The 13558-nt window shown below is 41.3% G+C and overlaps 1 protein-coding gene across 2 annotated transcripts in view; it reads right to left on the reverse strand.

Annotated features, from left to right (window-relative positions):
* Positions 1-13558, reverse strand: part of adgrd1 (adhesion G protein-coupled receptor D1) — a 31251-nt gene that overhangs the window by 11396 nt on the left and 6297 nt on the right. For both annotated transcript variants that reach the window (XM_056375355.1, XM_056375354.1), the window contains 7 exons: positions 12254-12321; positions 11566-11715; positions 11358-11408; positions 9539-9662; positions 9075-9182; positions 7722-7797; positions 6676-6817 (listed from right to left, as the gene is read on the reverse strand). In XM_056375355.1, coding sequence (XP_056231330.1) covers positions 6676-6817; positions 7722-7797; positions 9075-9182; positions 9539-9662; positions 11358-11408; positions 11566-11715; positions 12254-12321 — 719 coding nt within the window. The remainder of the gene's footprint in view (positions 1-6675; positions 6818-7721; positions 7798-9074; positions 9183-9538; positions 9663-11357; positions 11409-11565; positions 11716-12253; positions 12322-13558) is intronic.

A 13558-nucleotide genomic window follows, 5' to 3' on the forward strand; every position in this document is an offset into this window, starting at 1 on the left:
ACCAGATTTTACATTTCACTGCGAGTTGTTCAACTATGTATATGACAAAGAAATAAATCTTCAATCTTGAACTCTTAAAGATTGAATCTTTAAGATGAAACAGCCGCATGGGGATAAAAATGCTGTGAATCATGATGTGTCTTAGCTGCCATGCCATCGTCACAACATACTTGATATATGATGGTGTTTTACATAATAGATATTTAATGGTGTATCCTGATGACTTGCAAACAGAAACACATCCCTATCTGTCATTTACGCCAGCACATCAATCAGTTGTCATTGGGAACACAAAACCTTCAACATCAACATGAGAGCCATTGACTGTCATCTGATATGTATATCCCTCTAACCCACCTTGTTCTTTTGTGTTGATCCTGTTGAGTAAAATGATGAGGGATTAAAATAAACACTCTCATTTAAGCATTTAAGTCATAGATGACAATCAGAACCCGGCAATTTGTTGTTGGTGTCTTTCAGACCTCCCGTGATTGGCAGAGCTGTAAAGCCGCAGCCTCGCTGTGGTCGAGCTATAGCTGCAGCGAACACCGGACAGCATATTCCTCAGCAAATACCAAGACACAGGCAACACCAGGCCAATTTAAGTCTTAGCTGTTGACAGCTGGTTCTCAAGCGAGGCACAAATAAAGAAAAGATGGAGAAAGCTACACAACATCCATCATGTTGTTTCAGTCAGTTCAACACAGACCAGCTAGTGCTGGTAGAAATGCACCGCACGGTCTTGAGGTATACACACACACATGCACACATACTACACATACTGCTGAAATGATTACCGGTATGTTGTTTTTTGAAATAAAACTCTCAAACTCATTAACTCATTAACATGCAGCTTTATTGCAACATTTAAATTACGTTTTAAAATGGCCACTGTTGTGTCCAGTAACACTGTATAGCAGTGAAACTAACAACAGTAGGCTACTGTTGACAAACTCATATGGAGATGTAATAATAAAAAATAAATGTTTCAGTAACAGAGAACGATACATTTAATCAAATCTGAGCTCCAATCGTAAGAATATGAAATATTCTTATATATTATTTAACCAGAAATCTTAAATATTTGGTCCATTTACGTGTATTTTTCCAGAGCTTGATATGAACTCGAGAGCAATGGTTAAATGCTATGGAAAGAGCCTGTGAGAGGACCTTGAGTTGAGATTTTTTTTTTTTTTCTTTTTCAAATTTCAAATATAATTTATGAAAAAGTCCTGCACTCACCCACTCATTTCATCCAGCACTGGCACAATAATATGCAGCCACAAGAGCAGTCAGAAATATTTCAGGAGCAGAGAAGTCTAAATAAAGGCTTCGGTTGTGCTAAATTTAAAAAGCAGTGAAACATTACACAACTGTGTGAGCGAATAAGTGAGCGATCTTCTCCTTTTTTTCCTCAAACGTTTCAAATTTTTGAGAGCACAGACAGCCAGGGTGTAATTTGGACTGCATTTCTGTATTTGGTATAGATATCATCTTTTAACAGTGCAGCCGCCAGCGGGACCTATAACAGCACTGAAGCTCATCAGTCACACTTTACACAACCACAAAACTTTATTTAAAGCTACCGTCATATTTTGTGGAAGTCTACAGTAGATGAAAGTGTTAAAATATGAGTCAACACAAAGGCTGGCAAAGATATGGCCCGGGGTTTGACAATGGCTAAATTGTTCTGTATAACAACGGAGAGGCTATACATGCTTTTCCCAAAAGCTACATTGACTGCTGTTAAATGTAGTTAGGAAAGGAAACACTTTATTGCAGTATGTCTGGGAAAGGTACGGTGTAATATTACTCGATCCAGCAGGCTAAAAAAAAAAAAAAACAACCGGCTCAAACCTTGACCTGGAGTTTGAGAAAAACCTTCCCCTTGAACCACCTTAATGTCAGTATATTAAAGTATCACACTGATGGAGCACAGATGTCATCGTTGTTGTAACAGGGCTTTTCAATCAGTGGCCAGACTTAAGCTGATCCACATACAGCATGTGGAGTAACAATCTGAATCCATGCAGCAAAACACAACTGGCCTTGAGTGAGATCATGCCGTCGGGGGAGATGTAATAAGACATGCAGCTGTGGTCTCAGCTCAGTCTCTGAGGTAGATGCAGAAAACAACGAGACGTGTTGATAGGCATGCAGGGTGTGAAGAAAACTGGGGACAATTAAACAAACCCAAAAGTTACAGGGTTGTTTTAGATACGGTAAGTGGTGGAAGTTCAGTGACTATTACTTTGGTTCAAAACAACAAATGTGACAAGCGTTTTTTTTTTTTTCTTTTCCTTCTTGAACTAAACTCACATGACAATGGGAGAGGTTCTCCATGCTTGAATTCATGTGTTAAATTCCCACCGGCTTTCATATGGGGCCATATGGCCTGGTTTCTGGCCAGTTTCTGCAGGAACAATATGTTTGCATTCATAAGTTGAGGGCTATTTTTTGAGCCTTTGCAGAGAAGTTTAAATGTGGGAAATATACTACATCAAATAAGGTGCTAATAACATTTTTAGCGCATGATATTCAGTGATAATTTCAAACTCTGTAATTCAAGAAAAGTGACTTCCATTGTCAAAATAGCTGAACATTATTTCCCTCATACCCTTGTCTGAGCCTATAGAAACACTCATATAGACAGAATCAACACCAGCACCTTTTCTACTTTTCCTCTGGGCTAAAGCCCTGCTCTGCTTAGCACGTAACAGGAGGTGGTGGTCGCGAGGTTGGAGTGGTCATAGAAAGGGGGGCGCTGGGAGGAGCTGTAGAAAGAGACTCTAAATCTTTTAGCAAGAGAGGCATAGCAATAGCCAGACCGCCATCTGTGATTGATCAGTATGTTGGCTCACAGAGTCCCTGTTTGTATGTGTGCGTTGGAGTATGGATGGGTGTGGGTGGCTGGGAGAGAGAGAGAGAGAGAGAGAGAGAGAGAGAGAGAGAGAGAGAGAGAGAGAGAGAGAGGGAGAGAGAGAAGGAGGAGAGCTTTTGCCCACAAGGTTTAAGCTGGGCGTGTGCTGGGAGTTATAAAAAGACTGGCAAAATAAATAGCAGTTATTATTGTGGCAGAAAAAGAACTGATACCAGCACTGGCATACCAGATTGAATGATTAAGAGCCAGGGTATCAGAAAATGTTAAATAACCTTTGTGTGTGTATTTTCAAAGCTGCTGAACAATTAATCCATTATTCTCCACACGTATAGGAAGCTCCAACAAGTCTAGACATCTTTGTAAACACAGGCCACCCAGTTCCCCTTTCTGCCCCTGACCTCTTTACTCACTTCCCATCAAACTCTCCTTCATGCTATTTAAATTATGGGAGGGAACCGATGGAGAAAACCTAGTGGAAAACTTGTCCAGTCACTTACTGATAGTAATGATTAGGTCAACTGAGTCAGTGTGATAAATTCAATACTCATATTTTCTTAGGTTTTAACTTACTTTACTTACTTTCAATATATTATCAAATATATTAAACTTTTATTCAGTGTGTGTAGAAAAGAAGAGGTAAGAGTTTGACATTTTAGGAAAAATTAATTCAGCTCTTAAGCTCTTCAACGGCAGGCCAAGAAGTGGCCCAGCACATAACCCCTGATAAAAAAGTGTACTGCCTGAATGAATGAACTGAACCGAGTGATGCTAATAAGTGAGATTTAAAGGTGCTGGTAATCAGACTTTTCTGCTAGCTGTTTCCCTCTGTTTCCAGTCTTTAAGCTAAGTTAAACTAACTAGCGGCTAGCTGTGGCCTCATATTCGATGTACAGACTTAAAGTGGCTATTTGTATGTTCTACAAATTTTACAAAGAAATGTGCTGGTTAGCGTGCTAACTTCAGTAGAAGAAAAGACGGGATAGAGACAAGAGTTAACACTGGTGTTGCTTTCCACTGCTGGAGACAGCTCTTGGCAAGTAAAGGAATGAAGTTTGATGCTGAACTCCCATGTTTCTTCTAGACTGGTTAAGTAAACAGCTGTTAATGCTAACGCTAGTGAATCTTACAGATAGCTCCCTGAAGAGTGATATCAATCTTCTTCTCTTCTAACTCTCTGCCAGAAAGCAGATAATAAAATAAATATAAAACTATTTCTTTAAAGCTAATGGTTTGAAGTTCTACATTACATCAGAAATGAAACACATAAAAGTGAACTGAGGGACAGGTGGAGGCCACCACCGCTCTACCAGTGCTGCCACCCTGTTCCACCCTTCGCCTCGTCCGCCAAACTAACACACTGCTTTATAAGCCTGTAAAGTCAGGCCCCCATGTCAAAATCTGTTTTTTAAATCCTCTCAGTTTTGACCCTATAAATCGACTTTGCTCATGAAATCAATCTTTCCATTCATTCACTTCATACCATCAGTGTGATGCTTTGACAGAAGAAGAGGGCAGGGAGGAGGTGTCAGCCTTTTTATGTATGTATTAATGTTTAACTACAGACCCCAGTGCCTCCCACCCTCCTTTTTCTTCTCTTCTTCTCTCCTTCAGGCCTCTCAAACTGAACTGGACTCAGACAGGAGTCATAAATCACTGATGGAGCCAGGGTCCAATCAACACCACAGCCGAATGGCGTGAGAAAGCGCGTGGGCCTCCAGCAGCCTTGATAACACCTTGTCTGGGTATCAAACCCACTCCGTGCCACATAACGCGAGACGGCGGCATCTCGGCTCTGACTGAGTCAGCTGGGAATGGCATGACCTCAGCGAGCTGTTTCAGTGAGCTCAGAGGACATCAATCAAGAGTGCAAGGTCACTCAGACACCCATCGCATGGCTTTGACCTTCACTGACTGGTACCTGCCATGTCACAAGGTTTGTTACAGGTCGGTGACTCCATCAATCCAGGGTACGGTACTTTTTTATCATGGTAAGTGTCAGATAGAGAAAATGGATGACATTTGGGTTTGAGCCATGACAGTAGGTGATTGTTTGTACAGTACTAGAGGTGGCGCACAGGATTTGTTGTAACCATGACAGCCTGAAAAGACAGATGAGGAAGCTGACATATTTCTGCTTTAGACACAGTCAGCCCACCTGCTAGGTTTTAATGAAGTCACTGGGTGCTTGTCTATTCTCAGGAGATAAACAGAGAGGTCAGTTGCAAATCACTTACTCTAGCCCACTGAACCGGTGCCATGAGAGGACATCTTTAAGGTTTAACTTGTGCAGAGAGTAAATGCAACGTAAACAATGGCGGGAAAGGTTTGCCACATGCTGTGTGAGCTGCCCTCCCTGCCTCAAAGCTAGGGAGGTGATAAGTATCCACTAGTTGCCAAAGACATTAAAACTCCAAAAATAGTCACTTTTTGACTAAATCCAACCACAGGTCTGTGCTGCAATCCAGTTATAGCAAAACAGCCCCTTTCCTGGACGTGTTCACAGCCAAAAGCACTGTGTGCCAAATTACGATGCAGCTCCTAAATATAAAATCCAAACTATGCGGCCTTAGTAAAGCATGAAAGTGCTGGCACGGTGCGTTCCAATCAGTATGCATTAGTAATAAGTATAACAGCTTATTTGTCATGGGTTAGAGAGGAAAGAATGTAAGAAACCTGATTTATCCTTACATCAGAGCTAAAGGCAGTCCAACTAAAACAGAAACACCTTGACTTAACAGACAGCAGAGCTGGTGAGCATCTCCAGCACCCCCATAACAAAGGAGATTATGAGCCCTCTCCCATGGTGTCCACTAAAACAAACACAGTAATCATTGTCACAGAACCCAGGCCAGATAATTGCAGCATAAACATTTATTTCTCCAGGGAAAATGAAGGCAAACAAAGCAATATTGCCATGGTTTCATGAAGCCGCATGGTTTTGATTTGAACTCTTATGAGTAAGGAGAGAAAAAGAATATTGGTCATTCACTTCAATAGAAAGTGAATAATTCTTGTTAAGGTCTTGTAAAGTAAACAGGACTACATTATTGGGGCTTTAGTCCAATGGTTTTGTCTACTGAATTATCATTGTTATTGTATGATCAATTAGGCTATTCACACAATTCATTTAGATTAAAAGAATGGCTTCAAAATCCAGTTACTGTGCAAAAAATGTACAAAAATATACATGGCTGTGAAATACACTGCTGCATTTCTGATTTTACAAGGAAGCAAGCTAATGCAATACACATTTTTAAGTTAATTTTTATTATGAGTTTCGACTGCATTTCCCAAGGAAAACTGGCACAGCCGTTGCCATAAAGCAGCAAGGAAAAAAACATGTTGTTCATAAAATAAAGTTATTGTTCCTTTCAAAGCACCCTAAGCCTACAGTTCAAATGTGCACAATCAGTTTGCTTTCTGGAAGCCACATGCTCCGTGAGGGAAAATTTAGGCAGGCTAATGAAAACCAAAATAGGTTTCACTCTTTGTGCTGGTGAGTGCCCGGCTGCACAAGCTTCGGTCAGTGACAGTCACTCATCTACTTACATAACAGAACGCCAAAAATAGAGCTGATAGATTTCATATGGGGGGATCCGGCTACTGTAGCCACAGGCAGACCGTTGCCATCTTTCCACTGATAAGGTGGGAGTCCCACACCCAGCACCCTGCTCCTGCCAACTGGAAAAGCTGTCCATTTTCCCAGAATGACCGACTCACACAGAAAGTAAAAGGCAGATAAAGACATGAGTCAAATACAAAGAAAGTAGGACAAAATATGGGTTGAATCTTACCAGGACGTGGGTGAGGACGATCTTGATGAGTGGTGCTCCTGAGAGGTTGATTGACAAGGCTGGTGAAGGCTCCACTTTCAGAGAGATTAGACAGCTTGCTACCTGGATCTTGTGATCCTTGAAATCGGCTGCTTCGTTAATCCTAAGAGGCACAAAAAGAGAGAAAAACATAGAAGATGAAAGAAAAGAAAGGCAACGAACAGAGAAAAACAAATGCAGAAATTAGTAGAAAGAAAGAGAGAAAAAAGAGGTCTAGAGAGACAGAAACAGTCACATAAATCAGAAAAAAAATCTGGCACACACATCAACATAGAAGTGTTACACATGGGCCCAGAGCAGTAGCATTTAAGTGGGACTTTGATCATCTGTCTATAATCAGTCCCGCTGACAACACCAGTATTGCATCTGTAGTTTTCCAAGATCATCTGATATGTGACATTGGGATCAGACAAACATCACCTCTCTACAATGATACAAGGGTACTCTCTCACCCACAGAGGAGCCCGGCAGTGAGAGAGCCATATAAAAACAATCAGCAACAGACATCTCCAAATGTACTGTCACCTATCTCACACTCTGTACTTTAACTTCTACAAAGTATAAAGTGGTAAAAACATGTTGTTTAATCGCTGCTGTGTCAGGTTTGGTAAAAAATAAACATTGTAGCATGAGTGGAACAAACTGGTCCGGACAATAACTGAGGGGGAAGGGGTGGGTATGTAGCGCTAATAGCAGGGTGTATCAGTCAGTGGAGGTTGAGTGGTGAGATGAGAGATAGGCGAGAGGACAGATAAGGCCTTGGCTCCAGGCATCAGCTGTCCTGTGTCTCAGGAAGCAGAGGCGCCTTAGCGCCGGTGGACCTGATGTCCCACACAGGAAGTACAAAGAGAAAATTCATATTTACACTCAGTGATTTTGTTTATAACCTATTTTCCTGGATAAATCCCTTGCCAAAACAAAACTGGTATGGCAAAGCTTTTAAATTTAAATGTGATTAGATTAACTTTAGTTAACCTTTGATTGTGGGTGCTGTCCCTTCCTCTTACCTGGTCTTAACAGGGCTGATCTCATTGTAGTAGTTGTGCATGTTGTGGTAGAAGAGGCCAACGATCGTGGTTTGAGCTAAGGAAAAAAAAAAAAAAAAAAAATTATAGTTGAATGTGAAAGACATGGACAGAGTGCTGGGAATGTAAAGCAGTGCTGCTAAAATGCTCACAAAGAAGGGAAGTTAATTAACGCTTTCTTGCCGCCGCACGCTGGCACTGGCAGGCTAACAGGACTGTATACTCGCACAAGAGTGAAAGGGAGAGGGCTGCAAACCACGTGGATGTTGGGAAGTCTTATGAAACCTCTACATGACTTCACCAGGAGAGCAGGGGGTCTGATCCCCCGCCCCTAATCTGACCTATCTTCCAGCTCGGTCCCACATCAATACTGCAAGATAAACAATTAAATTGGAGGAAATCCTTAATGGTCGTGTTCCTCCTTTCAAAGGCTTTTTTTCCCGGGCCCCACTGACTGAGACAACAAAAGCTTGCTGATGTCAAAAAAAAAAGGGCGGTGTATATGCTGCAGGAGAGTTTCTAACCTTCCAAAAAATAATATCAACAGCATGACCCCCAGGAAGTCCTGCAAGAGATCTCGAGGTGGCCAGAAGGAGAGAGAATGAGAAAAAATATAGTAAAGTATCCAAAAACACCAATGTGTCGCATTCTCTGTATTTAATTAGAATATAAAACCTCCCCTTGGAGCATTGCATACAGCCAGGTATTCAGAGCTATGAGTTAATTTGGTCCTGGCTTTCGTGTGTCAGGCAATAACATATATTCCGTTTCTGATAATAGTCCTTTAATGAATTATTAAAACGGTTTATTCCAGTGTTCGTTCGCAACGCAGTGCACGCAGCGGCCAGGTGGAGCCGAGGGAATCTGACCTGAACACAAAGTCAAACAAACTGAGTTTTAATGCCCACTGTAATTACTGCTCTCCTTCACTCCACTATGTGAGTCCATTCTTTTTAATGACAGAGGAAAGTGGAGAAAAAGTGCTCTCTCTCTCATTCTTTCTGTTTTGAATAAAAGGGTAACTGCCAACATTAAAGCCATGGCTGGATTTCTACGGTGCACCATAAAGCCACACAAAAGCTCTCATGGCACTCCTGTCCTACACTGTATGTTGTGTTAGTAGTCTTAAATCTAAGCATAATAAATTACTGGCCAAATAACAAGGGTCTCCCAGCTGGACAATTTTCTCTTGGCTGAATCAGAGCACAAATAATGTGCAGCTTTCACACTCAACCTGGCTACTATTTTCTATACAGAGAATCCTCAAGATACCAAAGGTCCGTTTTGTACATCACCCAAGACATTTCACTGATTGTCTGCAATATTTGCACTTACACTGCATGGTGAAAGCCTCCCCTGGCACAGAGATGTAGTTCTTGCCCTGTGTGGGGAAGCGATAATGCGGCAGGTTGTAGTTCAGTGGGAGTTTCATCAAAGAGTAATCTGTGAGGGTCAGATATTAGAAAAAGTCAGAACTGTTGAGAAGAACAAACTGAGAAGCAAGCAACAAGACCAATCTGTTTAATCAGGGGTGGATCAAAGATGTCAAGCAACCCTTGGGAGACACAAGCAGGCTTAGTGGCAAACAAAATATTATGAAAAAAAAGAAAAAAGAAGAAGACCCACACCCATGAGAGGCAAAGTGGAGCGGGATGACCCCTGCTTATTTGACCCGCATTTGTCCTCTGAATGAGAAAACTAATGATGTCAGCTTGACGCTCCATGTCCTTCTACCCTAACCGTGTCCACACAAACTACAAACAGTGAGTCACCTTATGGAGAGATGACACCATACTGACCTGCAACAAAAGATGTTCCACCCAGGGAGATGAGAGAGTTCGGGCTGGGCTCCAGGTTAGTCACCATGTGTTCCATCACTCTGTCCACGGTCTCGATCAGACCGCTGACCACAGGGGTGGACTGCTGCTCAACAATGATCCAACACAAAAGTGTTCACAATCAATTCACAGTCAATGTCCAGCATTGATTCATGCTGACCTATCGGATTCTGTCATATCTTTTTAAAATGAAAAATGTTCTTACAAGGCTCAATTTACAAATATAAATTATGTCAATTCAAAGGGTCACTCCGCCAATTTTACACACAAAGGCCAATTCACTTGTTATGAAGAGTCCTCAGCATGTGACGGCAGTTGTATAAGGTCTGTGATTATGGAGGGAACTTAGAAAATAACCGTGACAATGTCGTCAGGGTTATCTCAGTTTTTCAGGAGTTTGAAAAACATGGGTATTTAGCAGGCAGGAAGGAACAAGTAAATTATGCTATTGATTGCATTATGGCAAATGCAGGATCCAGAGTTTTTAGAGCTTGACCCACAGGGAGTAAAAGTCAGGATGTCTCTGCCTATTTTGCTTTGATTTTGTCCATTCTTTTTAAACTCTCTCTTGAGTTCCCCAACTTTATGGGAGTGCAATATGAAGCTGGAGCACCCCTTTAATTCATGATAACAAACTAATAAGAAAAAGCTGTAGTAAAACAAATATAGGTTTTAACAAATTAACATTTAAAGTGGGACCATATAACTGTTGTTGGACAGCGGCCACTTTGGCTACAAATGACAATTATGGGAATATGTTTAATGCTACTTTTTAGCATTTGGCTCCAATGCTATGCTATTTAATAGTAGCACAAGTGGAGAAGAGTCATAAAGTCAGGGGAGTGACTCAGTACTGTTCGTTATACAGACATATTCATCTAATGTTTGTTAACATTAGCTAACATTAGCCATACAGCCTCACTTGGTCATACAATATAACACTGGACCAGCAAAACCCTGAAGTTTACTGTACTGAACAATTGTGCGTTTTGTTTCATATGAATTCAACTTTTCATTTGTAAGAAGAAGAATGTTTTATTTGTTCCCTCAAAACTTACATTGTGTTTAAGATTACTTACAAATATGTAGGATGTGTTATTGCACACAAACATATGCATCTGGACGTTGCAATACGGTGGTTAAAATAAATATAATATGAATTTGATGAAATTGAATTGTATCAAGTACAAAAAAAATGCAAACAGCAAATTAACAGACTATGTAGTTTTAAATTAAAAGCCATACAAATCTTGATAAAATGTGAAATTTTCTGACATATCAGAGAAGGTAATCGCAGATATGTCAAAAGGGGCTTTACTGAACACTGTATCTGCAGTTTTACATTCTCGTACAGCGACATCTGCTTCAGCTTGCTCCTACAAAAACAGGCGTGCTAGTTCTGAGCACTAAATGTACTGAAACCACACACTTGCTCAGAATGTCTCTCTTTCTTGTGTTTGTGTATGAGAGGCCAGGATGAGTATACAGTACAGAAAGCTGCAAAAAATTTTCAAAGCATTGTCTTGTAGAGCAATTTATAGTCAGCGGTACTGTCTTATACAATTTACACCACTGTATTTGACTACATACTGCAATCCTGTGCGGGTACACTGCCAGATACGGTTATTGCTGCTGGCACCACTTATGCCAAAAATATGCTGTGTTAAAATTTCAAACTCATGGATCTCTTAAGTGCCTTGGATTAAAGCATTCACCAAATTGCATATGTTTCATTATGTCATGTTTGAACGTTGCACAACAACAGTGTGAACTCATTTACCTCTGGCAGCCCTGGAGAGGACAGCACTTCTTCCACACTTTTGAGAAAAGCCTGGGTGGAAGAAAATGGACATCACGGAACTGTTGCATCATATGCACATGGGTGGGCATTGCGTCTGTGTGTGAACTGGTTTTGCAAGTGTAACATGTGTGTGCGTTCATGTGTGTGTGTGTGTGTGTGTGTGTGTGTGTGTGTGTGTGGGACTGACCTGTGTGAGGTTGTTGGCAGTGTTGTGAGGAATGGTCCGATTGGGCAGAGCCTTCAGGAAGCCCAACACTGGCATGGACTCCGGGTCCTGGGAGCTTTGGACCTCCTCGCTCTGACTGCTGACGACAGGAGGACTCACTTCAGTGGCTCTCTGGGGAAACAACACATCAGGCATCAAATGAGGTTCACTATCAGGAGGCACTTTCCGAAGGAGCACGGAGTTCCAACATACACAGGATGTTTAGTGACTGATAGCCCGATTCAGGGAATACTCTTTGGACAAGTGATTCAGTGTTGCTCTCCTTCAGTCCAGTGCCCTAAAGGGAACCATTTTGTGTGCAGTGTTGAGCAGCTGTCTCCACTCTACTCTATTTCTTTATCCGTTTTCTACCTCCAAAGCCTTTCAATAAACAGGAGTCTATTCACATGTGCTCTCAATATCCTTCCTCCCAACTCCTCTATCTTCAAAAGGAAATAACAGCTCAATAAGAAGTTTGTCTTTCTATTGAGTCAAGCAAAGGCCGTCATCTCTCTTCTGTGCTTATTTTGGCTCTAAACATTTCTGCAAATTTGTCATACAATTTGGATGCTGTATTTGTCAGGAAAACCTTGATAGTTCAAACATGTGGTATAAAATTATACTTAGGTATCAACTCTGAGCCTTGCTAAGTCAGAAGCTACACACTTACGACTGTTGGCGTCGTTGAAGTGACCTCTTTGGAGAATCTGGGTGTCGTGGCAGAGGCAATGGCTTCACCTAGAAAAGACAATACACAGGGCTCTATTAAAATAGGATAGGAACCACACTATTGACCTGTATAGATGGTTGTAATTCACTTTTTATCTCTGGTGGACTTTCCAGTTTAGATAGCCCCTGCCTTTTTGTCATTTTGTTATTAGGCCCTTTGTTGAACTTGACCAGGCCTGGCTGCTGCAATGTAGCTGGACTTTATCACCCTACAGCTTGCAGTTTACGAGGCTGGACCATGCCCAGTCATGAAAGGAGATAGATTACAACCTCCACAAAACTGGGATAATCAACCACATTATACTCTGCCACTAGCTTCTGTACATTTTATATCTTTGTTGTCATTTCATAAAGGCGGCATTAACTAGCTACCAGAAAATGGCCATATATGGACCCACATTAGAGGTATCACTGTGAACCAGTCCTGCTCTTCTTTGGTTCAATGCAACATTTTATATGAGTGCTCTGGAGAAGTAAAAATATTTTTCTGTAACCATAACAGTCAGGCTCTTTGCGTCTGGTAATGTTCTGTGGAATATATTGCTTTTGGTAACGACTTCGAAGAAGAAATCAAGGCAGTCTGCACTTTATGCTTCACACATTATGACCAGCTGAAGCTCCGGCAGTACACAGTAATAGTTTTCATGTATCCCCATACACACGATGGAAGAGACAACCCTCACTAATCAGACTGTTTCATCCACAACAAAAGGTGATTCAGCCTTTGTTAAGCTGAAAAGGTTCATTTCATCAGGCTTCGAACCTTTCTCACACTACCAAGAAATTTAGTTAATGTGGATTATCACGCACAAACATTATTTCGAAGTTCTCGTAAATGTCAACTTTTTTTTCTCCATTTATGGCAATCTTCTGACCATGGAGGTAAACAGCAAAAGAACAAAAACAGAGTCTGGGGGTTTTTGTCTTAGCATGTTATAACCTGTCACTTTTAATCAAAATGATCTGCCCCCCGCGACCCAACCTGCCTTTGCACTCTTATAAATACTTATAAGGCAGAACTATGTGAGCCATGGCACTTGTATGATGGAAGGTCATGAAAATGTTTTGTGCAAGAGGAACCATTTGACAGGGAAGTGGAGTATATTTGTACAGTTTAACATCTTGTTGTTATGCATGAATGCCGTGGACGGAATGTGGAGAGGAGAAAGACGGAAATTGCTTTTTAACCCCTATTTCCTCAGTGCAGAGTCAAGAGGGAGGGAGCGTTATAATAGATATGCTATGT

Source organism: Seriola aureovittata, chromosome 5, assembly GCF_021018895.1.
Source record: "Seriola aureovittata isolate HTS-2021-v1 ecotype China chromosome 5, ASM2101889v1, whole genome shotgun sequence".
NCBI lineage: Eukaryota > Metazoa > Chordata > Actinopteri > Carangiformes > Carangidae > Seriola > Seriola aureovittata.